This window comes from Oncorhynchus kisutch, linkage group LG16 (genome assembly GCF_002021735.2).
Source record: "Oncorhynchus kisutch isolate 150728-3 linkage group LG16, Okis_V2, whole genome shotgun sequence".
Classification (NCBI taxonomy): domain Eukaryota; kingdom Metazoa; phylum Chordata; class Actinopteri; order Salmoniformes; family Salmonidae; genus Oncorhynchus; species Oncorhynchus kisutch.
The window spans coordinates 33,565,872-33,593,397 of NC_034189.2; the positions used below are offsets into that span (position 1 = coordinate 33,565,872).

General features: G+C 40.9%; 1 protein-coding gene across 2 annotated transcripts; it reads right to left on the minus strand.

Moving 5' to 3' along the window:
* Positions 1-129: 129 nt before the first annotated feature.
* LOC109906772 (oxysterol-binding protein 1-like) lies at positions 130-26,166 on the minus strand. 2 transcript variants are annotated; one of them, XR_004203422.1, is made up of 11 exons: positions 25,799-26,166; positions 25,440-25,564; positions 24,968-25,081; positions 23,787-24,836; positions 23,577-23,698; positions 22,688-22,764; positions 18,765-18,868; positions 16,881-16,974; positions 16,374-16,546; positions 3,025-3,260; positions 130-2,788 (listed from the first exon to the last, which is right to left on the minus strand). XR_004203422.1 is itself a non-coding variant. In XM_031792237.1 (4 exons), exons 3-4 carry the CDS (start codon positions 3,242-3,244, stop codon positions 2,580-2,582), a joined length of 429 nt encoding a protein of 142 aa, XP_031648097.1. In that variant the 5' UTR covers positions 3,245-3,260; positions 16,374-16,546; positions 16,881-16,931; the 3' UTR covers positions 130-2,579. The 2 variants fall into 2 exon arrangements, 1 of the variants encoding a protein (XP_031648097.1); XM_031792237.1 differs by lacking the exons at positions 18,765-18,868; positions 22,688-22,764; positions 23,577-23,698; ... (2 more) ...; positions 25,440-25,564; positions 25,799-26,166 and having other exon boundaries at positions 16,881-16,931.
* Positions 26,167-27,526: the final 1,360 nt, after the last annotated feature.

Below are 27,526 nucleotides of genomic sequence, written 5' to 3' on the forward strand. Positions count from 1 at the left end.
GTGAGCCTGTGAAAAGAGAATTAATAGAGAATAGTCATACACAGTTCATTCTGAAGAATTCAATTGTTTTAGTGATAACTTATCTTTGCAAAGGCTACACACCTCTAAATAAATGGTGTCTTAATCAAATGATTTTTTAAAAGGTTCTGGACAGTGGACTTGAATTAAAAAGACGTAAAAATCAAGTTAATTACTATAATCATGTTCAATAAAATTAAATAGAAACAAATAGCTTTTTTTGCCAACCACCAGACCATGGAGGGGGGATAACCGATCCTCAGGTCAGTTGTAATTGGAGAGACTTGAAAAATAGTGTGAGGTATACAACACAAACGATCATTAGTGTATGCGCAGAGATGACTGACAGACATCCCAGCATCCAACCCATTTGAACAGTACCAACATTCGATGTCTTCCTCATAATAACTGCAAATGGTTTTAATGCAACTAGCACAACACCCATCAACTGAAACGATGTGAAACAAACAAAAGGGCGGGGCACACCCTGAGAGAGATTGAGACTGAGGAACCAGGTATATTAAGATCAAGCTTGATCCAAATGACAAATAAATATATCCAGATGCACACAAATGACTTCATGTAACTTTTTTACATTTCATTGTCAAAATCTTGTAATCTCCACCAATATCGCACAGCTTGCACTAAAAACAAGACAGATATATTATTTTCTATTGAATTTCTTTGGCAACCAACTTTCCTTTTTTTGTTATCCAATTAATAACTGAAAAATATTCCACATAGACCTAAATAACTGAGGGACAAAAGTATGAAAAACACATTACAGCAACCTGTTTGACATTCTGGTAGTAATTGCTTAAGACAGATTGTTTTATCTTAAAAACAATAGTGTCATATGTCCTTTCACACACATGATGATTACTGTTTTGAAAGGGATCTCCCTTTCCGCTTCAGGAAAAAAAACACCAAAACCAAATAAAATAACCATACCATTATCATCATTACTATATAGTAATCCATTTTCTATACATATATAAAATCATAGTTATTTGCAATGGTTTTAAAGTCTTCATTTTAAGTACACTTAAACAAAACAAAGTAATCCCATATTTTTTGGTGTCAAAACACTTGCATACTCTTCAGAACAGAAATGGATTGCTGTCATACATTGTCCATAGACCGCTTACTGAGTAAGGAAACCAATACCATTTTCGCATTTGTTGCACAAATCCCATTTAAGTCATGCTACTGATATTAAATATGTTCAAAAATTACAGTTAAGTGACAGTTTTTCACCTCAGAATTGATTTCCCCTTGACAAATACAGACTAAGCATTTACCATAACTATTTAACAACTTTGAATAACATGTACAGCTCATGGCTACTATTATTTCCCATCAAACACATACTGTGGGTAGAAACCATTGTTCCTAAACTGCGAAAATGCTTTTAAGTAATGCTATTCATTTTTACTTGGTTAAATTAAACTTCAATTGAAATTTTTCTTGAAATATGCATTTTCTTCGCAAAGGGATAATGGGTTTGTCGTTCAGTGGATTTTACTATGTTCTGCTGATTGTTTTTAAAGAAATGTTTTACATTATCTGAGTGTGTCCACTCATTGGAGATGAGAGCAGGGATGTCAGGAAAGGACACTAAGAGAGCCAGCCAAGAACCAGACAAGAGGTCTACTTCTCACAACTTCAACTCAAGAGCACCCCTATAAAAAAGTTAATTTCACCATCTCATAATATCCATGACCATAGATTATGAGAAAGACAAGGCCCTAGTAAGAAAACGGATACAGTACAATAACTACTATTTAAGAGAAGGAACATACAGTAGTCTGGGCACCCACTATTGATGTGTTGATACTGCATGATGGGAGTACTGCACAACGATGCGTTTCATAAAGCTTCCAATGGATGAACAAATACAATCATACTAGCAGACACCCCAAAACCTTTAGTTAATTTGTTAAATACACTAATCAACAGAAAATTAAAAATGAGAAACCTTCTCCAACTTCTTGAAGGCCACCAATCACTGTTTCAATTACTAATTATATTAACCTAGTTTCATTCCATTTAATTAAAAAAAGTTTACCCCCAACCACAAGGCTCTTGATGAAGAGAGGAACATTAGTATGTAGCTTCACAGAGAGCGCTATCGGCACAATATGGTAGGTAGAGGTGTAACTGTTATCTAACCTCATCTGCTCTGGGCCCACGCCACTAATGCCAAAGACAGAGGAGAGAGATTACTTTTATTCAAAACTTATGCCCAGTTTCATTTCATGTCCCTTTTCCTCACACCCTATGACTTTTTGCAAATGTGAAGGAGTACACAGTGTGATGAAGGCTCCACCTACCCCTCTTATAGAAGTGAGGCTTCTGCCAAATTGCCTTCACCTAGGATACCCTTCAGATCTGTGAACACTGACGGGGTAGAAGCTGAGGAAAGAGGGGCTAGGGACTAAAATGCAACCAAGTCTTAGGAATACCCCGTTCACCCATTGGATCAGACTGCAGCATCTAGATCTCTTAGAACAGAGAGCCAGTGGAGTGAAACATCCACACAATGGGAGGAGTGTAGCTGTTCATTGGTAGGGTCCAATGAAGTAGGTTACGTCCTGGGAAACTTTGTAGTCAAAGACAGCCATTAAGAGGTCAGTATATTTCGGGACAGGACTCCCAGCTGCCTTTCTCCTTAGCCTCCCAGTAGCATCCCTTATGTGAGTGGATTCAGCTGTGGCGGGGTCGTCGCAGCGTTTAAACCACTGCGCTGTGTAGTTATCTTGGCGAGTACCTGATGAAAAAAATAAATGAGATATTTTTTAGTGTATTGGACCTGTGAAAAAGAGAAGCCGATTTATAAAGTGACCACAGTTAAACTGCTTCCAAGAAACTTGTTTAATTGAAAACGATGTTGAAAGTGTGAGAGACAAAAACAGACAGAGAAGCACAGAAAACAGGCAAAACACTTATTCCGATTGAGACAGATGGAAAATGAAGGGACTCGAGGAAAAGCCTTTACTCAGTTACCTTCCTCTGACTCGCTGGCTGTACGCTGGCTGGCGGCACTCCGTTCCCTCTCACGGTGGACACTATGCTGCTTCTCCTCCAGCCTCTGTTTCTCTGCGTTGGCCTCGTCCCACTGGCCCACCTCCATAAGCCTCTGGTCGGGTCGTAGACGGCTGTCCGTGGGCGCCACGCCTTCCTCAGGCTCGTTCAGCGTCAATGCCAGGTTCGTGAAGAAGTACATTGTCTCTGCTCCCTTGCTGAAATTCCAACATTAAATGCAAATGTAACCCCCTGTAAAGACTGGCTTTAGTTTTTTTTTTGTGTGTTGCTATGCTAATGTCTGCATTCTGAAACTGTCCATGTACAGTGTGGGGCAAAGATTCGCCGAGTACATGATTGGTCTGAGGTGATCTTGGGGAACATCGACAGAGTTCGTTAAGAGTGTTGTGACACAGAAGTTTATTGTTTAATTTGCTTTTTGTTTAATAGTCGGTATGAGTGTAGTTAGCTCCTTTTCACCAGCTATTTTCTTTTAATTTTGTTATTCACTGGATTCGTCATCTTGAAGGACAGACAAACGAACTGTTGGCTAGGTTCAGTTAGTTAAGCTAGCTAGCTATTCTACCAGCAGCATTCTACCACTTCATCACCGGCTGCCTCCAGTTGTTCTTACAAGTAACCTCTCGGCACCGATGGAGCTCTCAAGGTTGTTTCTTCCACCTGTTAAATCCTGAGGAATCCTTGGCCCTCTTGTTGACGAATGCTAGCTTCCTATGCTCCCTCTGTCCGGTTATCCTCTCTTCACTGACACCTACTCATTCCAGGTTTTTTCTTAATTTTTTACACATTTTCTACATTGTAGAATAATAGTGAAGACATCAAAACTACGAAATAACACACATGGAATCATGTAGTAAACAAAGAGGTGTTAAACAAATAAAAATATATTTGATATGAGATTCTTCAAAGTAGCCACTCTTTCCCTTGACAGCTTTGCACACTGTTGGCATTCTCTCAACCGGCTTCATGAAGTAGTCACCTGGAATGCATTTAACAGGTGTGCCTTGTTAGAAGTTAATTTGTGGAACTTCTTTATGTCTTAATACTTTCGAGCCTACCAATTGTGTTGTGACAAGTTAGGGGTGGTATACAGAAGATAGCCCTATTTGGTAAAAGATCAAGTCTATATTATGGAAAGAACAGCTCAAATAGGCAAAAAGAAATGACAGTCCATTACTTTAAGGCATGAAGGTCAGTAAATCCCAAAAATGTCAAGTGCAATCGCAAAAACCATCAAGAGCTATGATGAAAGTGGCTCTCATGAGGACCGCCACAGGAAAGGAAGACCCAGAGTTACCTCTGCTGCAGAGGATAAATTCATTAGAGTTACCAGCCTCCGAAATCGGCAATTAAATATACCTCAGATTGTACCTCACATAATTCAAGACACTGACATCAACTGTTCAGAAGAGACCGTGTGAAATCAGGGATTCATGGTCGAATTGCTGCAAAGAAACCACTACTAAAGGACACCAATAAGAAGAAGAAGACTTGCTTAGGCCAAGAAACACGAGCAATGGACATTAGACCGGTGGAAATCTGTCCTTTAGTCCAGAGTCCAAATCCAACCTCTGTGTCTTTGTGAGATGCAGAGTAGATGAATGGATAATCTCTGCATGTGTGGTTCCCACCGTGAAGCATGGAGGTGGTGACATGGTGTGGGGGTGCTTTGCTGGTAACACTCAGTGATTTATTTAGAATTCAAGGCACACAACAAGCATGGCTTGCAACCACAATGTCACAAATAATTTGTATCTACCTTTCCAGTTACTTTTAGAGTTTGGGATTCATTTGATTAATATTATGGTGTTTCTATTCTAAGAAAAACCAAAAACCATCCTGGTTTCTGGTAGGATGGAACTGAATATTGCGCTGTACATTGTGACGGCGTGCAGTACAGTACTGGGCTATTTAGCTAAAGAATCCCTGTGTCGTGTGGGCACGTGGGAGACCCAATTCCCGACGAGGAGGAAGGAGTAGGCTGTCCTTGTAAATAAGAATTTGTTCTTAACTGACTTACCTCGTTCAATAAAGGTTACACGAAGAGCATAAGATTTCTACACCATAATTTTCTAATTCTACTGTAACCAATATCCAAATGGAGATTGTCAAAATAAAATCTCATTGATTTATCAAGACCAGTCCCCATGCTTGTCTCAGAGCAGAGCAAAACGATGCTAAAAGAGTTGTAGGCTATTGCTTCAAATCCTATTGCTTCTAACTTCAATATGCTCTTTAAATAAAAGACCTACACCATTTATAACAGCACATTACTCAACAATTACATTTGGAGGATATTTCTGTAATTCAGTGGTATTTATTCCCATAGTAATTAGTTATGGATCCATAACTAAATCAACATCGTCATTTTGAAAGAGTATTTTTATCATTATTTTATTAACGAAAGCATAGAGATGCCATTATTAGTTACATTGTTTTAGTTTGAACGTGAAGACTGGCTCTAAGAACAGAACATCGGGAACGTTTACCTAGTCAGCACCATTATTAGTGCAATGCCCCTTAAAGTGTTGCCGTGTGCTGGGGTACACCCTGACTCCCCCTCCTCCTCCCTTCCCCATGGGCTAGGTCAGTCTTCTGTGCGCGGCTCTGCAGCCCATCCCGTGACCCCTGCCCTCGAGCCTCGAACCTTGCCAGCTTTCAGTGGATACAGCTGGAGACCTGCAAGGAATCGCATTGTGCGCCACTTGGGAGCCATGAACAATATGACCAATATACAGTGCCTTGCGAAAGTATTCAGCCCCCTTGAACTTTGCGACCTTTTGCCACATTTCAGGCATCAAACATAAAGATATAAAACTGTATTTTTTTTGTGAAGAATCAACAACAAATGGGACACAATCATGAAGTGGAACGACATTTATTGGATATTTCAAACTTTTTTAACAAATCAAAAACTGAAAAATTGGGCGTGCAAAATTATTCAGCCTCTTTACTTTCAGTGCAGCAAACTCTCTCCAGAAGTTCAGTGAGGATCTCTGAATGATCCAATGTTGACCTAAATGACTAATGATAAATACAATCCACCTGTGTGTAATCAAGTCTCCGTATAAATGCACCTGCACTGTGATAGTCTCGGAGGTCCGTTAAAAGCGCAGAGAGCATCATGAAGAACAAGGAACACACCAGGCAGGTCCGAGATACTGTTGTGAAGAAGTTTAAAGCCGGATTTGGATACAAAAAGATTTCCCAAGCTTTAAACATCCCAAGGAGCACTGTGCAAGCGATAATATTGAAATGGAAGGAGTATCAGACCACTGCAAATCTACCAAGACCTGGCCGTCCCTCTAAACTTTCAGCTCATACAAGGAGAAGACTGATCAGAGATGCAGCCAAGAGGCCCATGATCACTCTGGATGAACTGCAGACATCTACAGCTGAGGTGGGAGACTCTGTCCATAGGACAACAATCAGTCGTATATTGCACAAATCTGGCCTTTATGGAAGAGTGGCAAGAAGAAAGCCATTTCTTAAAGATTTCCATAAAAAGTGTCGTTTAAAGTTTGCCACAAGCCACCTGGGAGACACACCAAACATGTGGAAGAAGGTGCTCTGGTCAGATGAAACCAAAATTGAACTTTTTGGCAACAATGCAAAACGTTATGTTTGGCGTAAAAGCAACACAGCTCATCACCCTGAACACACCATCCCCACTGTTAAACATGGTGGTGGCAGCATCATGGTTTGGGCCTGCTTTTATTCAGCAGGGACAGGGAAGTTAAAATTGATGGGAAGATGGATGGAGCCAAATACAGGACCCTTCTGGAAGAAAACCTGATGGAGTCTGCAAAAGACCTGAGACTGGGACGGAGATTTGTCTTCCAACAAGACAATGATCCAAAACATAAAGCAAAATCTACAATGGAATGGTTCAAAAATAAACATATCCAGGTGTTAGAATGGCCAAGTCAAAGTCCAGACCAGAATCCAATCGAGAATCTGTGGAAAGAACTGAAAACTGCTGTTCACAAATGCTCTCCATCCAACCTCACTGAGCTCGAGCTGTTTTGCAAGGAGGAATGGGAAAAATGTCAGTCTCTCGATGTGCAAAACTGATAGAGACATACCCCAAGCGACTTACAGCTGTAATCGCAGCAAAAAGGTGGCGCTACAAAGTATTAACTTCAGGGGGCTGAATAATTTTGCATGCCCAATTTCAGTTTTTGATTTGTTAAAAAAGTTTGAAATATCCAATAAATGTCGTTCCACTTCATGATTGTGTCCCACTTGTTGTTGATTCTTCAAAAAAAATACAGTTTTATATCTTTATGTTTGAAGCCTGAAATGTGGCAAAAGGTCGCAAAGTTCAAGGGGGCCGAATACTTTCGCAAGGCACTATATATTACCCTGCTAATAACAGGGTTAATTATATCTGTGAGAATATCCAACTGGCTTTTATATAAATAATCCAAAAAAATAAAATAAAAACCTTAGCATAACAAGTTTTAGTAAGTAATACTGAAGTTGTGCACAATTATCAGTTTCTATTTAGGTTTATGTCGCCCATTCATTGTCAGAGACACAGGAGGACCCAAAAGCATAATCAGTGCTCCAACTCCCCCTTGCGCTGGTCTGGGGCAAGGAAGTGGTTATGCAGGGAACCGTACTAAACCACAAATTACATCTAAGTCCCACATCATAATCGCAAAACTTTTAGTGGAGCAACCACTGTACATGTACAGACAATCCATTTGATATTAAAGTAGATCTTTAAATTATTTTGCAAGATTCAATTTAAGGACGTGTTCTCTCAAAACACTGTTTCAGGCCTAGAAACCCAACAAAGAACTGGTACCCATTTTAAGCCCAAAAGCAAATTCTGTCCTATGGTTAAAAACTCTTCAATTAATACCCATTGTAGGTTAGTCGAACAAGAAGCCATGTCAGTATATTCGAGAAAAACAAACCACATTCAGAAGAACCTCACTAGAACAGAAGAACAGGAACGAGATGAACTAATGAAAGATTCATCTTTGGTTATTAAATCTGCAGACAACGGGGGTGCTGTGGTTGTTTTAGACTATGAAAAATACAAAGAGATTCAGAGACAACTCAGTAATGAACGTTTCTATAGAAAACTGAGTGTTGATCCACACAGGTGTTCCAAAGGGATATATGCTCTAATCTGGAGCAAGCCCTATTAAATAACCATCTCAAAACCTGAATACTGTCAGGATTCACCTAGGGGTCATGATTTGGGGCTGTACAAATGTTTGATGTATTGATGTTATATTAATAATAATAATAATAATAATAATAATAATAATAATAATAATACCCCTCCCGCCTTACATTTATAGGGTCCTAGACTACAGATTAACAATATATTCATTATATAGTTTTAGAATTATTCCACAGTTGTTCTCTCGCTCACTCACAATGTGTGACTGAGACAGAACTCTGCAGGGGAGTGTGGGAGACGAGACTACTCAGACATTCCACACTAAATCAACTTTGGGGAGGGGACATTTATTGCCTAGCTTTTAGATCAACACTGAAACTCTATGTTTATACAGCTGTGGATATAGGGTTTTGGTCTCAGGAGTAAAAAGGTAATGATGGTCAGTGACATCACTAAGGCGGAACTTTGGTTTAATAAAACAACTTGAGACCTTTTGTTTGATGCAGAACTTACTCAGAAACATGCGTGCTATGTTCCTGTTTGTCAACTTCTGTCTGTAATTGCATTAAAGGTTTTTGAATTATTTAAAGATAGTCAATGCTAATTTCACCAATGATTGACAAGAAAGGAAAAAAAAGAACCTAACAATACCTTTGCTGCAAATGTGACATACGTCCATGCCTCTACATTTGGCTGAAATTACACAAACCTCACAAACAAGGCAATTATCCAGGCAGACCAGTGGTGGCAGGAATGGGCTCAATGTCAGAGCCATTGTTGAACTTTGTAGACTTTTATTAAAACTCATGTGCAAGCATTGCCATCATATGGCAAAGACTCTATATATTTCATAAACAAGATCACACCAATAACAGGTTTAACAGAAGAATGCATTTTGGTCACTTTAGATGTTGAGTCTATAGAACAGCATTCCCCATACGGGGGGCTGGCAGCCCTAGCTCACTATTTGAGAGACAGAGATACTAACAAATACCCACCAACAACCTTTATTCTAGAGCTGGCTTGCTATGTTTTGATGTCTAAGTATTTCAGGTTTGATGATGAATACTATCTCCAAACGAATGGAACATCGATGGGCACAACATTCCCTTCGAGCTATGCAAACCTTTACGTGTGTCTTTTTGAAGAACGTTTTGTTAATAATGAAAACTAAAATCAATTTTTGAATAAAGTCCTGAAGTACATGACATTGACCCCAATCTCAAATTCACTATTGAATGTGCTCATTACCACAATATGTGGATTGAGAAAACAAATGGAACCCTGTTTACAACTCTGTATAGAAAAGAAACAGACAAATACTCTATTACAGGGGGACAGCTTCTACCCTGAGCCATTAAAAAGAGGACTTCCAAGAAACCGTGTTTTCAGACTGCGCCGTATATGCCACTCCACAGAGGACTATCTAGAAAAAGCAGAGGAAATGAGCAATAGGTTTCTAAGAACAAGCTATTCTCCACAATGTGTGGATGAAGCTCTTAATTTGGCATTGGGGAAAACACAAGATTAAATGCTACAAAAAAAAAAGAGACCACTAGAGCTAAAGAACACTCTGTAATGTTCACAACCACATACTTTCAAGATGCTGTCAAGAAACACTGGCATGTTTTATCATCGGACCTAGTTTTGCCAGCTGAATTTAAGAATCCACCACTTATTGTATATAGGAGAGGTCGCAATTTACGCAATAAATTGGTCCATGCCAACTGCCAGCCACAAAAGAAAAATCAGCCAGGCTCTTTTACGCCCTCTTCCAAATGTTAGCTATAAATGCAGAGGATGCGCGCAGTGCAACAATATGATGAAGTGTTAATACTTCTGCCACCCACATACAGGAAAACGGTTCCAAATAAATTACATTATTACGTGCTCCACAAATAAATTACATTATTACTGCTATGTTATCTACATTATTAAATGTCCATGTGGGCTGGGCTATGTAGGTAAAACCTCTCGTTCTCTCAAACAGAGAATCATAAAACATAAAAAAGTCCAATTAGGAGAAAAGACAGGGATTATACAGATTATCCACATTTTAAGTGACCTTAAACATGACATTTCTACTTTTTAGATTTTGTGGCATAGAGAAAGTTAAGATATCAGACAGGGGAGGTGACATTAATAATATTCTGAGCGAAAGAGAATGTTTGGGGATTTTCACCCTCTAGACATTTCCTAAATGTCTTAATGATGAAATGACTATGTATGTTATGTTGTGAATTTGAACATGAATTATGCCCCTATTTCAGATTACTCTGACGGTTTTCTTGCGCTTGTACCCAATGATTTATGAAAACTTGCTTGGTAGGTCGATGTCCTCATTTTGGTTTTACAGACGTGTTTAATACATTTTATGTACACACTTTTAGAATATTTATGAAATGCATAATGTTATATTTGGAATCACTTGATTTCCCTCAAATCCAACCCCATTTGATGCGTGGAACGTATGTGGGTGGGGCAAGGTCTACATAAGTGTGCTTAATTGAAAAAACTAAAAAGCTCTGACGAAGGCCATGAGGCCGATACGTAAAGCTAATTACAGTGATACTATCAAGAGCAGTGTGTGGATTCCCTCCTTTTATTAAACTGTTACCATCCACCTGCAAAAAAGATAGGCACTCGCACATCTGACCTTTTGAATTTAGCTAGAGTGACATTTTCATGCTCCAAGGAGAGAATGCACTCACAGCTAGGGTTGCAAAGGGTCGGAAACTTTCCATGTGAAGTTAAGCACAGGAATTTTGGGAATTTCTCTCAAATTCATCAAAAAAGTTTGCTTATAACAGTGAATCTTTTTTTGTGGGACACACAAGGCAATTCTGGGTCTTGTAGCATATTTTGGTTAAACTACCTCCAAGTCAATGGAATTGCAACCCTCTGCATGCACAGTGCATTCTTCAATCACATGTGCAGTGCACTCTTCCATCACACTAATGAGATGCTATTGAGCCCACACAACAACCCTGTCTGAGCCAAGGACTACATGATTTCTGGTAAGTTTTGATTACAATACTGGGTGGGGTGAATACATTTTACATGACATACATGATTTTTTGTTAACTAGTAAATAGTAGCCTACAGCAAAGTGTGTTTAAAAACTTTCTGCTAGTTAGTTTTTGCTACCATGTGGGTTTTAGCATGCTTGAGCCTGCTAACTGAGGAGTGTTAATTCACCTGTTCTCATACATGTCTCATTTAAAAAATGTTATCTTCTAAAGGAGTTGTTTAATCTAACTGCTTAACTATTTATCTGTACATGGAATTGTTGTATTTTCCCACAAATTTCTCTAGTCTTAACAGGAAAATGCCACGGGCACTATCTGATGTGTGGAGACATTTCACTGCAGCTAAATGAAGAAGGAAAATCTGTGTACATTTGCAAATACTGTGCCAAATCATATGTGAATAATGCAACAAAGATGCAAAATCATCTGGCCAAGTGCTCAAAGTTCCCTCAGCGCTCACAACAAGCAACCTCTGACAAAAGTCCCTCTACTTCTATTCGAGGTGAAAATTATGAAATCAGACACTTTATCGACAACAGCTCATGGTCCTCCTGGAACCAGAAGTTTTTTGGACTCCATGGAGGAACGTAGTCAGAGAAATGCTGATAATGTCTTGCTCGAGCTATGTATGCAACTGGTTCACCTCTGCTGTTCACAGGCAAATGTGTATTGGAAGATTTTTTGAATGTTCTTTGCCTAGCATACACCACTCCAACCAGACATGCTTTATCTGCTAATTTGCTGGATGCAGAGTTCAACAGAGTTCAAGTGAAGGTCAGGCAAATAAAAGAGAAAGGATACTGTATTGCAATCATCTCTGATGGGTGGTTGAACGTTCGTGAGCAAGGAATATTTAAGTACATCATCTCCACCCCTCAACCAGTATTCTACAAGAGCACATACACAAGGGACAACATACACACTTGTCTCTACATTGCAGATGTAGGCAGTCATCAATGACCTTGGACCACAGAAGGTATTTGCACTGGTGACAGATAGTGCTGTGAACATGAAGGCTGCTTGGTCTAAATTATAAGAGTCCTAGCCTCACATCACACCCATTGGCTGTGCATTGAATCTGCTCCTCAAGGATATCATGGCACTGAAAACAATGGATACACACTACAAGAGAGCCAATGAAATGGTTAGGTATGCGAAGGGTCATCAAGCCACATTGAAGCTGCCCAGCAACACCCGTTGAAGTGGTGTTGTCATCATGTTTGACAGCCTCCTGGAGGGGAAGGAGTTTCTCCAAGAAATGGCCATATCACAGTCTGCCGATATGGACAGCCCCATCAAGAGGATCCTCTTGGATTATGTATTTTGGGAGAGAGTGGAAAGCAGCCTGAAACCTATAGCAGTAGCCTTTGCACAGATTGAGGGAGACAATGCCTTCCTGTCTGATGTTCAGACTTTGCTTGCAGAGGTAAGAAAATAAATCCGTACTGCCCTGCCCACTTAACTGTTGCTCCAAGCAGAGGAAACTGCAGTTCTGAAATACATCAAAAAGCGTGAAGACTTCTGCCTGAAGCCCGTACACGAGGCAGCATACATGTTGGACTGCAAGCATGCTGGCAAGAGCATCCTGTCTGGTGCAGAGATCAACAAGGCCTATGATATCATCACTTCCGTGTCTAGCCACCTTGCCCTGGGTGAGGGCAAGGTTCTTGGCAGTCTGGCGAAGTACACTTCCAAGCAAGGGCTTTGGGATGGAGATGCAATATGGCAGTCGTGCCAACATATCTCATCAGCCACCTGGTGGAAGGGACTTTGTGGATCGGAGGCTCTTTCCCCTGTTGCCTCCATCATCCTCCAAATCCCACCAACATTAGCCGCCTCAGAGGAGCAACTTGTCCTTCTTTGGGAACACACATTAAAGCCCGCAACTGGCTGACCAATACGAGGGTTGAAAAATTGGTTGCCAACCAGGCAAATTTGAGGCTTTTTGAGCCTGACAACAAGCCATCCTTAACAAAGTTGGAAAGTGACAGTAAAGATAAGGCCTCAGGGTCTGATGTTCAAGGGGTGGACATTAAGGAGGTCCAGGGAGAAGACATGGAAGCCTGAGAAAGACAACCAAAGCTTTAGTTTCTAGACTATAATTTTACAGATGTCTGTTGAAAATGTTTTTGGGAGTTGCGATGGATCATTGGGGATCATTCAATATTCCTTTCTTTTGTTGTTCAGCGAAAATCATCCCATGTGAAGAGTCAACTCAATTCCCTCTTCAAAGGGGGAGACACTCTAGACCCAAACTGTTACAGACCTATATCTATCCTACCCTGCCTTTCTAAAGTCTTTGAAAACCAAGGTAACAAGCATATCGCCGAACATTTCTAATCGCACCGTGCCTTCTCCGCTATGCCATCTGGTTTCTGTGCTGGTCTGCCAAGCTCAAGGTCCTAAATGATATCATAACTGCCATCGATAAAAGACAATACCGCGCAGTCTTCATCGACCTGGCCAAGACTTTCGACAATGTCAATCACCGCATTCTTATCAGCAGACTCAAAAGCCTTGGTTTCTCAAATGACCGTGAACCAGGCGAGGCTGTCATTTGAGAAACCAAGGCTATTGAGTCTGCCGATAAGAATGCGGTGACTGACAGAGTCGAAAGCCTTGGCCAGGTCGATGAAAACGGCTGCACAGTACTGTCTTTGATCTATGGCGGTTATGATATCGTGACCAGCTCGGAAACCAGAATGCATAGTGGAGAAAGTACGGTGGAGTTCAAAATGGTCGGTGATCTGTTTGTTAACTTGGCCTTCGAAGACTTTAGAAAGGCATGGCAGGATGGATATACAGTGGGGTAAAAAAGTATTTAGTCAGCCACCAATTGTGCAAGTTCTCCCACTTAAAGAGAGGCCTGTAATTTTCATCATAGGTACACTTCAACTATGACAGACAAAATGAAAAGAAAAATCCAGAAAATCACATTGTAGGATTTTAAATTAATTTAAAGTATTTGGTCACCTACAAACAAGCAAAATTTCTGGCTCACAGACCTGAGGCTCCTCTGTCCTCCACTCGTTACCTGTATTAATGGCACCTGTTTGAACTTGTTATCAGTATAAAAGACACCTGTCCACAACCTCAAACAGTCACACTCCAAACTCCACTATGGCCAAGACCAAAGAGCTGTCAAAGGACACCAGAAACAAAATTGTAGACCTGCACCAGGCTGGGAAGACTGAATCTGCAATAGGTAAGCAGCTTGGTTTGAAGAAATCAACTGTGGGAGCAATTATTAGGAAATGGAAGACATACAAGACCACTGATAATCTCCCTCGATCGTGGGCTCCACGCAAGATCTCACCCCGTGGGGTCAAAATGATCACAAAAACGGTGAGCAAAAAGCCCAGAACCACACGGGGGGACCTAGTGAATGACCTGCAGAGAGCTGGGACCAAAGTAACAAAGCCTACCATCAGTATCACACTAGTCCGCCAGGGACTCAAATCCTGCAGTGCCAGACGTGTCCCCCTGCTTAAGCCAGTACATGTCCAGGCTGAAGTTTGCTAGAGAGCATTTGGATGATCCAGAAGAAGATTGGGAGAATGTCATATGGTCAGATGGTAAAAACTCAACTCGTCGTGTTTGGAGGGCAAAGAAAGCCGAGTTGCATCCAAAGAACACAATACCTACTGTGAAGCATGGGGGTGGAAACATCATGCTTTGGGGCTGTTTTTCTGCAAAGGGACCAGGACGACTGATCTGTGTAAAGGAAAGAATGAATGGGGCCATGTATCATGAGATTGAGTGAAAACCTTCCATCAGCAAGGGCATTGGAGATGAAACGTGGCTGGGTCTTTCAGCATGACAATGATCCCAAACACACCGCCCGGGCAACGAAAGAAGCATTTCAAGGTCCTGGAGTGGCCTAGCCAGTCTCCAGATCTCAACCCCATATAAAATCTTTGGAGGGAGTTGAAAGTCTGTGTTGCCGAGCAATAGCCCCAAAACATCATTGCTCTAGAGGAGATCTGCATGGAGGAATGGGCCAAAATACCAGCAAGTGTGTGAAAACATCTGTCATTGCCAACAAATATATATATATATATATATATAACAAAGTATTGAGATAAACTTTTGTTATTGACCAAATACTTATTTTCCACCATAATTTGCAAATACATTTATAAAAAAATCCTACAATGTGAGTTTCTGGATTTTTTTCTTCTCTCATTTTGTCTGTCATAGTTGAAGTGTACCTATGATGAAAATTACAGGCCTCTCATCTTTTTAAGTGGGAGAACTTGCACAATTGGTGGCTGACTAAATACTTTTTCCCCCCACTGTAGATCTATAACAGTTTGGGTCTAGAGTGTCTGCCCCTTTGAAGAGGGGGATGACCGCGGCAGCTTTCCAATCTTTAGGGATCTCAGACAATACGAAAGAGGTTGAACAGGCTAGTAATAGGGGTTGCAACAATTTTGGCTGATAATTTTAGAAAGAGAGGGTCCACATTGTCCAGCCCAGCTGATTTGTAGGGATCCAGCATTTGCAGCTCTTTCAGAACATCATCTATCTGGATTTGGGTGAAGGAGAAGCAGGGGGCCTGTTGGCCGCGGTAGGGGTAGCCAGGTGGAAAGCATGGCCAGCAGTAGAAAAATGCTTATTGAAATTCGATTATAGTAGATTTATCGGTGGTGACAGTGTTTCCTAGCCTCAGTGCAGTGGGCAGCTGGGAGTAGGTGCCCTTATTCTCCATGGACTGACTGTGTATATTGGTTCCTGACTTCCCTGAAAAGTTGCATATCGCGGGGGCTATTCAATTCGACTTTATGGATCTAGTCCCCCGATGAGATGAAGTCACAAGTATTTGGACAAATTCACTTCTAGTCTAGTCAAAAGTTTAATATTATTCCTAGCAAATGACTACATCAAGCTTGTGACTCATTGGATGCATCTTCAATTTGTTTCGGGATATTTTATGCAGTGCCATTGGACAATGCAGAAAGTTATTTGCTGTACGGAAAAAGAGCGGGAGAGACAGACAGTCATGCCATACCTCAATAGTCTCTAATTGGTGAAATTCGTGCGGAGACTTTCTCAACATTCCATTTACAGCTAAATATCAGTACTGTATCTTATGGTGGCTGGCAGGAAAAGAGGAGACACAAAACAAGTCAGACACTCACGGTAGAGGGTTTTTCCACCACAGCTCCCTGGCCTTGAGCGTCTGGTAGACAGTCTTCTGTTAGCCCTCGGTGCCGTTCTCTCCCTTGCTGCTCTGCATGACCCTGGAGAACTCAACCTTCTCATCCCAGGTCCCTGGCAGCACATAGTGGGCCTTCCCATCCTTATCCATCACCTAGACAGAGATATGGAGATATACAGAAAAGGCAAAGGAACCAGAAATACAGCTGGAAAGAAGGAAAGGTACAGATTTATGTCTTCTTTTTAGTCTGTTATGTGAGCGGACCAAGTAATTGGGCGTCACTCTAAAGCGGGAAGGTGGAATAAACAAGTCAGGAGTAGGTTTTCTTGATTGAACACAGTTCTCTATTAAGGGCATTTGGTCAACAAACACTACAACATAATCAATGAAAATCTTCCAAGGAAAAACACACATCTTCTTCTCCAGATGAAACAGGAACACAATAGGATTATCTTTAAACTACAACAAGAAGTCACGGGATTGTCACCGTCTTAGTGGTTCTTCCTGGATAGCTCCTCTCTCTCGGTGGCCATCTTCCAGAGATAGTTTTCCCCCCTCTCTCTGCTGGTTCCATTCTCTCTCTTATAGGGGAAGGAGAGTATGTCATTAGTACCGTCAGCTGTGCTTAATTGCCTCTGGTTACCTTGTCTCCCATGCCTTGTTGGGCTACTATTCATGAGCCCAGCCTGCCCTCTGGTGGTCCTTCCACAGTTACATAAACGTCAAATGTGTACACCTCATACCTTCCTGGCCACATCTCTAAAGAAGATATCCCGTCTCTTGATTTACCACATCAATGTCTCCAGACCAGAATTGAAGAGAGAAAAATTGGGCATAAACCAATACCCACTGGCAAATAATCATAAAAGAAAAATACACCTACAAGGGTTTTTCTTTATTTTTACTATTTTCTACATTTTAGAATAATAGTGAAGACATCAAAACTATGAAATAACCAAGAAAATGTTAAACAAATCAACATATATTTTATATTCTTTAAATGGCCACCCTTTGCCTAGATTATAGATTTGCACTCTCAAGCAAGCTTAACCTGGAATGCTTTTCCAACCGTCTTGAAGCAGTTCCCACATATGCTGAGCACTTGTTGGTTACTTTTCCTTCACTCTGCGATCGGACTCATCCCAAACCATCTCAATTTGGTTGAGGTCGGGGGCTTGTGGAGACCAGGTCATCTGATGCTGCACTCCGTCACTCTCCTTCTTGGTCAAATAGCCCTTGTGTTGGGTCATTGTCCTGTTGAAAAACAAATGATAGTGGGACTAAGCGCAAACCAGATGGGATGGCGTATCGCTGCAGAATGAATGCTGTGGTAGCTATGCTGGTTAAGTGTGCCTTGAATTCTAAATAATCACAGTGTCACCAGCAAAGCACCCCCACACCTCCTCCTACATGCTTTACGGTGGGAAATACACATGCGAAGATCATCCGTTCATCCACAGCACACATCTCACAAAGACACCGGTTCGAACCAAAAATCTCCAATTTGATCTCCAGACAAAAGGACAAATTTCCACCGGGCTAATGTCCATTGCTCGTACTCCTTGGCCCAAGCAAGTCTCTTCTTCTTATTGGTGTCCTTAAGTAGTGTTTTCTTTGCAGCAATTCGACCATGAAGAACTGATTCATGCAGTCTCCTGTGAACAGTTGATGTTGAGATGTGTCTGTTACTTGAACTCTGTGAAGCATTTATTTGGGCTGCAATTTCTGAGGCTGGTAACTCTAATTAACTTATCCTCTGCAGCAGAAGTAACTCTGGGTCTTCCATTCCTGTGGGAGCCAGTTTCATCATAGCGCTTGATGGTTTTCCCGCAGCACTTGAAAGAAACTTGCAAAGTACTTCACATGTTCAGTATTGTCTGACATTCATGCCTTAAAGTAATGATGGCCTGTCGTTTCGCTTTGGTTATTTGAGTTGTTCTTGCCATAATATAGACTTGGTATTTTACCAAATGGGGCCATCTTGTGTACACCCCCCCCTACCTTGTCACAACACAACACAAAAAAAATCCACAAACTAACTTTTAAGAAGGCACACCTGTTAATTGAAATGCATTCCAGGTGACTACCTCATGAAGCTGGTTGATAGAATGGCAAGAGTGTGCAAAGCTGTCATCAAGGCAAAGGGTGGCTATTTGAAAAATCTCAAATATAAAATATTTTGATATGTTTAACACTTTTTGGTTACTACATGATTCCATATGTGTCATTTCATAGTTTTGATGTCTTCAATATTATTATACAATGTAGAAAATAGTACAAATAAATAAAAACCCTTCAATGAGTAGGTGTTCTAAAACTTTTGACTGGTAGTGTAGGTTGTGTATTTTTGTTCCCTCAAAGTTCATCTCACCTGGTCGATCCACAATTTGCCGACTATGATGTTGTGCACGGTGGTGGTGACCTTCTTCCATGTGTAGTGGTTGTTGCACTTCTCAAAGATGGCATGGATTGTCCCTACGGGAGAGGGTCAACGAATAAAAAATCCTGTAGTGCTGAAAACAAAGGCCATATGTATCAAGCGTCTCAGAGAAGGAGTGCCAATTTACACAGAACAAAAATATAAACGCAATATGTAAGGTGTTGGTCCCATGTTTCATGAGCTGAAATAAAAGATCCCAGATAAGTTTCTTTGAAATGTTATGCACAAATTTATTTACATTTGTCGTGACTTGACTATAACATAGATATTTATCTAACTATGTTAAATTGTTACCCGATTAAATTAATCATGTAACAATTAACTCATTAGGATCTAGGGCACCACAAGAGCGTTTCTTTAAAGAGTTACCATATCCCCAATTAAACTCTAGAAGGTCTTTAGCTATCACATTTATAAAAAGTCAACTTATTAATCACAACCTCGTATCATATAATTCTGACCCATCATAACCTTCTTGCGTCTGCATAAACCCGAGCCTTACTTATGATTCAGTACTACACTAGTTGGTTTAATTATTTATTTACTAGCTAATTAAATTGTAACTAGATAAACATACACACTTAATACATTAAAAACAGGTCCCAAACGGAATGACAACAACGTGGCTGCTTGTTAAAAAAGAGATGGAGGGGGAGGGAGAGAGGGGGACAGAGACACTTAACATTGGCACTTTCAAAAATGACTCTCACCTACAGTAACCACATACAGTTGAAGACAGAAGTTCACATACACCTTAGCCAAATACATTTAAACTCAGTTTCACAATTCCTGACATTTAATCCTAGTAAAAATTCCCTGTCGTAGGTAAGTTAGGATCAACACTTTATTTTAAGAATGAAATGTCAGAATAATAGTAGAGAGAATAATTTATTTCAGCTTTTATGTCCTTCATCACATTCCCAGTGGGTCAGAAGTTTACATACACTCAATTAGTATTTGGTAGCATTGTTTTAAATTGTTTAACTTGGGTCAAATGTGTCAAATATCCTTCCAAAAGCTTCCCACAATAAGTTGGGTGCATTTTGGCCCATTCCACCTGACAGAGCTGGTGTAACTGAGTTAGGTTTGTAGGCCTCCTTGCTCACACATGCTTTTTCAGTTCTGCCCACAAATTGTCTATAGGATTGAGGTCAGGGCTTTGTGATGGCCACTCCTATACCTTGACTATGTTGTCCTTAAGCCATTTTGCCACAACTTTGGAAGTATGCTTGGGGTCATTGTCCATTTGGAAGACCCATTTGCGACCAAGCAAATGTCTTGAGATGTTGCTTCAATATATCCACATAATTTCCCTGCCCTCATGATGTCATCTATTTTGTGAAGGGCACCAGTCCCTCCTGCGGCAAAGCTCCCCCAGAACATGATGCTGCCACCCCCGTGCTTCTCGTTTGAGATGGTGTTCTTCGGCTTGCAAGCCCCCCCTTTTTTCCGCCAAACATAACAATGGGCATTATGGCCAAACAGTTATTTTTTGTTTCATCAGACCAGAGGACATTTCTCCAAAAAGTATGATCTTTGTCCCCATGTGCAGTTGCAAACCTTCGTTATGTCGATATAGGACCAGTATTACTGGGATACTTTATATAGATAATTTTGTATCCGTTTCCTACAGCATCTTCACAAGGTCCTTTGCTGTTGCTCTGGGATTGATTTTCACTTCTCGCACCAAAGTACGTTCATCTCTAGGAGACAGAACTAGTCTCCTTCCTGAGCAGTATGACGGCTGTGTGGTCCCATGGTGTTTATACTTGCGTACTATTGTTTGTACAGATGAACGTGGTACCTTCAGGCATTTGGAAATTGATCCCAAGGATGAACCAGACTTGAGGTCAACAACAAAAACATCTGAGGTCTTGACTGATTTCTTTGGATTTCCCCATGATGTCAAGCAAAGAGGCACTGAGTTTGAAGGTAGACCTTGAAATACACCCACAGGTACTCAAATTATGTCAATTGGCCTATCAGAAGCCATGACATTTTCTGGAATTTTCCAAGCTGTTTAAAGGCACAGTCAACTTAGTGTATGTAAACTTCTGACCCACTGGAATTGTGATACAGTGAATTATAAGTTAAATAATCTGTCTGTAAACTGTAAATTGTTGGAAAGAATTACTTGTGTCATGCACAAAGTAGATGTCCTAACCGACTTGCCAAAACGATATAGTTTGTTAACAAGAAATATGTGGAGTGGTTGAAAAACAAGTTTGAATTACTCCAAGAGTATATAAACGTCCTACTTGTGTGTGTGTGTGTGTGTATCTTTTTATTTTACCCTTATTTTACCAGGTAAATTGACTGAGAACACATTCTCATTTACAGCAATGACCTGGGGGAATAGTTAAGGGGAGAGGAGGGGGGATGAATGCGCCAATTGGAGGCTGGGAATGATTAGGTGGCCGTGATGGTATGAGGGCCAGATTGGGAATTTAGCCAGGACACCGGGGTTAGCACCCTACTCTCACAATAAGTGCAATGGGGTCGTCAGTGACCATTTTTTCTTAACTGCTACAATTGATTGGTGGCGTAGTCCACTATAATAGAGTTGGCTCATAGTTTAATGGTTGGGAGTTCTAATCCCACATGGGGCAGATATCTTTTTTTTATTTACAATATTCATCCCGTGCCCACACACTTCTAATTCTGAAATCATACCTGTGAGCGTGGTCACCCTGGTAGCAGTTGTAGGTTTTTATACAGTACCCGAGAACAATCTGTGAGTTAATTTGACCATTGGAAAAAGAGCTACTGCGTAAATATTGAAATGCGGGTTTGATTGAATTCCCACAACTTTCACCTAAATGCATTTTTTAATTGAAGGGGTTGGGCAAAGGCTGAAATTGGCATTGAGAGTTACCCTTTAATGAGAAAGAGTCCTTTCATGACATGAATTATTCAAAGCTGTTGACTCGCCAGGGGATGTTATGAAATCATTAAGCTGCAGATGGTATTAATAAGCTTGTTCAACATTGCAGCCGACTTTGAAGGCTTTGATGCTATCCTAAATGGCCATAATCTGATTCAGACTTAAAATATTCATGATCAAGACCAATTGAAATCAATAAAGTCTGACATTGCCAGTTCACGTGACAGGCAAGAGGTATTTCCTGGGTGGATTTGAGCAAACATTACACTGATAGCATTCCGGACATTGTATGGTATCCCATAGGAAGCAACATTTTATGGTGCATACAGTCACCTTTAGGAACCGACACAAAATAACCCTGCTTGAAGTACTGGCTAAGGAGACCAGCTCAGAATTTCCAGTACAAAAGACAAGAGCAATTTTCATCACCTTTGCAAGTCAGATTTTCCACATATATGTGTTTAGTATACTCCCGAGTGGCACACCGGTCTAAGACAATGCATCTCGGTGCAAGAGGCGTCACTAGTGCCTGATTCGAATCCAGGCTGTATCACAACTGGCCGTGATTGGGAGTCCCATAGGGCGGCGCAATTGGCCCAACTCATCCGGGTTTGGCTGGGGTAGGCAGTCATTGTAAATAAGAATTTGTTCTTAACTGACTTGCCTAGTTAAATAAAGGTTAAATAAAAACTACTGCATTGTTAGCTCTACTTTTGTCAAAGGAGCCAACAGGGACTATTTTGGAAACTCCTCAGCTTCACTTTGATGGATTTGTCCTTGATGTCGCCCTACCCCTCTAACTTGGAGACAAATCTACAATTCAAGTAGAGGATACACAGAGCTGGCAATCACCCGTTCACAAAGATGTGCAACTAAATTAAAATACATGCTAATGAGTTTCATTTAATTTCCTAAACTGAATGAATACTGAATTGGGCCCCAACCCTGTTCAGTGGAGTAGAGGTCTTACCTTTCTCCTGTAGCCGCTGGCCCCCATGGTGAGCAGGGTGATGAGCACATCCGGGCAGGGGGAGGCTGATGCTTGACCTGTAGACAGAGGGCAGTCAGCATCATACTAAAAAGGGCACAAACACTTTCTAACCTGAACCCTATCAATTTCAGTACCAATACGGATTCCTCTCAATTATTTGTTTCCTTAAATGGTTCCAATTCATATAATGAATTGATTATTATTATGGCTTTGAATGCCTCACATCTAGCCCAGTGGTCTCCAACTCCAATCCTAGAGAACATTATTAGAGGTAAAAGGAAAGGAATGCACTCAAATCTATATTCTTAAGTAAAAACAGAGAAAGGAAGCTTGAAGTCAACAGTCAATCACATAACAAGGAAAAAAGGGGACCAGCACTCACTTGAAATAGTTGCAAACTGACATTTCTGTTTATTTTATTCTCATCTTTTAGGCAACATATCCTACTACAACACATACTACCACTTGCAGATCTTTATTGTAGCCAAGCACTAACATACATGATTTCATGACATGTTGATTATTTGAATCTGGCGTTAGTACTGGGCTGGAATATAATCCAGCACACCAAGTAGCTTCCCCAAGATGGGCATTAGATCGAGACCCTGTGCTACCAAAATGAACAAACTTCCAATATTTCAGAGGGGAAATGGAATGTGTCACCAGCATAAGACAGACAGAGACAATACAGACACACAGGAATACAACAGAGCACAGAGACACTGAGGGCTGGCGGAACAATTACACTAGATGAGCCCTATGATAACAGTAAACTAGTAGCTAATCCAGGTAATAGCAACTTTACACAAAAAGGTTGCAGGCTTGGTTCAAACACATATGGCCCTTAGTGATATGAAACAGCACTAACCTGGATACATTCTGCTGATCTCCTGAAATAAAAGACTCAGCAATTGTGGCACCACCTACTGGAACCATGAAGTTTTTGTCCAGGCTTTGTACAAAGGCATCGATTCTTCCAACACGAGCCCCCTGAAGAGATTATGAAAATAACCTAACTTTGCTATGCCTATGGAACGGAAAAATATGATTTATGAAAGAGGAGTTGGAGCAGTAGTACCTGCTGAAGAAAGTGCATACACTTGGATGACTGCACTCCATAAGCATTGTTGACAACATGGAGGATGTCATATTTGGCACACATTGTGGCTAGCTCCTCCAATCTGCCAGAACAGAGGAAAGTCATTATCAAATAATGCCCTGGTAATCTTCACCCAACATACACTGTAATAATATGGAAGTATGCTTCTGTGAGTAATGTCATGAAGTAGACTATATAATAAAACCGTATGCAGACTATACAAATAACATTTGTTTCCAGTGATAATAGCACATGATAATAGGACATGGACATTTTATTTGTTACAGCTCTATTTAACCATGATTGGATGGCAAAGCAAGAAGTAGTGGAGTGGACACAAATGATGTTCTCTGCTCCCAGCTCTTGCATCTTAAGGTCCACAGACTCCAGATCTGTTCTCAGCTCATCGCCTTCCAAAATGTTCTCACCACCACGGGTTCAAACCCTGTTCATGGTTACAACGAGCAAAAGTGGTCAATGTTGGGGTTGGACAAAAGTTGCCTTGCAGGGGAGCTACAGTGGGGTAGTGGACGCATAACGTTTGCCGGCATGAGCAGAGCACAAGATACTTTATTAAGTGTTTTCATGTGTGAGCCGTGCGCCAAATTCTTGAAAATAGAAACAGAGAGAAATGTTGCACTAAGCAGGGATGAATGAAAGGGAGCGTGTCACACTCTGCAAAAGTTAGGCCCTACGAGTCAAGTATAGCATGCATAGGCAGCTCTTAGAAAAGTTAAGTCATTTTCAAAACTAGCTGAACTGATAGGTGCATCTAGAGCAGGAATGGGGAGTACAAGAAACTGTAGGGCATAACTTACTTTTATAATGTTACAGAGAGTGGTATTGAACACGGTCATGCTAGTACTTAATCTGCAGTGATCATGGCATTGAAGCAGGACTTCTGGTCAATGAGGGGCCAGATGATGTAGCGTGCCTTTGGTCTCTTGTGGCGAAGTGTTAGGAAGCACAGTGTCAGGCTCATCCCGGTTGCCATTGGAACTACAAAACAGCTGGCCACACTTTGCACACCTGTAAACATACACAATAACAAACAAGCTAGGAACAAAAGTGTGCACATAGTGTAGCTCTACTACAGAACTGGAGGTGTCCATTACTGTCATACATTTATCAGTAGGCTAAATGCAATTTTAGTTACACACCTGAGTTTTAAAATGTCCAGCACAACTGAATTAGTCAGCTTGCTCAGCAGACTGGAACCTGCATCCTTAGGAGTTGCAGCGATGTCACCAGATCGTCCTATCCCATGTATTAACCTGTATAAAGCAACACACACATATCTCATGATCATGACTCCACTGAACATGTATGGCAAAACAGGTAGCTACTTGGAATTTAACAAAGCAATATAAAATTCCTTTACTTTGAAAAGCAACAGTTAATAAGAACCTGTAATGTCATCGGGCCACCAAACTAGAGGCCACTCTGCCCTCCCTCTCACCAAAACCACAGTTTCCAAATAAGTTGTTGCTGTCCATCACAGCCAGTTCATTTTGCTGTTTTGTTCCTAGTGAATACACCCCTGATGTAGTTACCTGGCAAATGTGCAACTGATCTGATCATCTTATCGAAATAATAGAATTTGAAGGAATGTTATTCGGATATTAACGTTACCTGGTCCAAAAGCTGTCTAATCAGCTGCTCATGACTGCGACGTGCCTGTGACCCCTGGCGAATGTAGGATGCCGACACAATCTTCTCACTTATGGAAAAGTTTTCACTATTCATCTCAACATTCGCTGTTAAACAGATAAGAGTAGATTAGCATATGCAATTCTAGCTTTAATAGTCAGTAGAAACGTGTACTTTAGCGAACGTGTTCATCACAAAACTAAAGTACAACCTTCTAACGAGTGGTGTATTCAGGGCTAATGCCGAATCAAAGTAATCCTCAGCTCCATTTATGCTAATATTGATTTGGCTACTGGTTATTGTAGTGTTTATCTTTTTTATTTTTTATTTATCTGCCTTACCTTTGCAGCTATTTTCACTGTCAAGAACCCGATTTCATTCTCTCACGTTTTGAATTCTACTTCCGAGTTTTCTTCTGTGTTTATCATCGGATAGCGAGCCCAGAAACACAAAACATCGCCTCCGATTGGATGGAGAATGACTGCCCCCTCTCATTGAAGCTCTGAAGCTCAAAGTCGATGGGTGTACATCGGCTGTTGTACAGTATAGTCAGAAAGTATTCAGACCCCTTCCTTTGTCCACATTTTGTTACGTTATAGCCTTATTCTGAAATAGATTAAATACAAAAAAGGCCTCATCAATCTAAACACAATACCCCATAACGGGTTTGTTTTGTGCAAATTTATAACAAATAAAAAACCGATACCTTGTTTACATAAGCATTCAGACCCTTTGCTATGAGACTCGAAATTGAGCTCATGTGCATCCTGTTTCCATTGATCATCCTTGAGATGTTTCTACAACTTGATTGGAGTCCACCTGTGATCATTTCAATTGATTGGACAGGATTTGGAAAGGCACACACCTGTCTATAAGGTCCCACAGTTGACAGTGCATGTCAGAGCAAAAACCAAGCCATGAGGTTGAAGAAATTGTCCGTAGAGATCCGAGACAGGATTGTGTTGAGTTACAGCCCTGAGGAAGGGTACCCCAAAAAATTATTCAACATTGAAGATCCCCAAGAACACAGTGGCCTCTTCCTAGAGCTGGCTGCCTAGCCAAACTGAGCAATCAGGGGAGAAGGGCCTTGGTCAGGGAGGTGACCAAGAACCCCATGGTCCCTCTGACAGAGCTCCAGAGTTCCTCTGTGGAGACGGGAGAACCTTCCAGAAGGACAACCATGTCTGCAGCACCAGATTTGGCCAAAAGACAACTAAAGGACTCTTTAGGTGAAATGGAGAAAAAAAAACTGGAAAAGTGTTGCGTGCATATGTATTCACCCCTTTGCTATGAAGCCCCTAAATAAGATCTGGTGCAACCAATTACCTTCAGAAGTCACATAATTAGTTAAACAAAGTCCACCTGTGCCCAATCAAAGTGTCACATGATCTGTCACATGATCTCAGTATACAGTGCCTTGCGAAAGTATTCGCCCCCCTTGAACTTTGCGACCTTTTGCCACATTTCAGGCTTCAAACATAAAGATATAAAACTGTATTTTTTTGTGAAGGATCAACAACAAGTGGGACACAATCATGAAGTGGAACGACATTTATTGGATATTTCAAACTTTTTTAACAAATCAAAAACTGAAAAATTGGGCGTGCAAAATTATTCAGCCCCTTTACTTTCAGTGCAGCAAACTCTCTCCAGAAGTTCAGTGAGACGGAGACGGAGACTTGATTACACACAGGTGGATTGTATTTATCATCATTAGTCATTTAGGTCAACATTGGATCATTCAGAGATCCACACTGAACTTCTGGAGAGAGTTTGCTGCACTGAAAGTAAAGGGGCTGAATAATTTTGCACGCCCAATTTTTCAGTTTTTGATTTGTTAAAAAAGTCGTTCCACTTCATGATTGTGTCCCACTTGTTGTTGATTCTTCACAAAAAATACAGTTTTATATCTTTATGTTTGAAGCCTGAAATGTGGCAAAAGGTCGCAATGTTCAAGGGGGCCAAATACTTTCGCAAGGCACTGTATATACAGCTGTTCTGAAAGGCCCCAGAGTCTGCAACACCACCAAGCAAGCGACACCATGAAGACCAAGGAGCTCTCCAAACAG

What these genes read in the sequence shown, in the direction of transcription:
- LOC109906772 (XM_031792237.1), bottom strand. Translation starts at nt 3,244, where the DNA reads ATGTACTTCTTCACGAACCTGGCATTGACGCTGAACGAGCCTGAGGAA. An exon ending in AGCCAGCGAGTCAGAGGAAG is followed by an intron (nt 2,789 to 3,024) that starts GTAACTGAGTAA and finishes TTTTTTCATCAG; the next exon opens with GTACTCGCCAAGATAACTAC.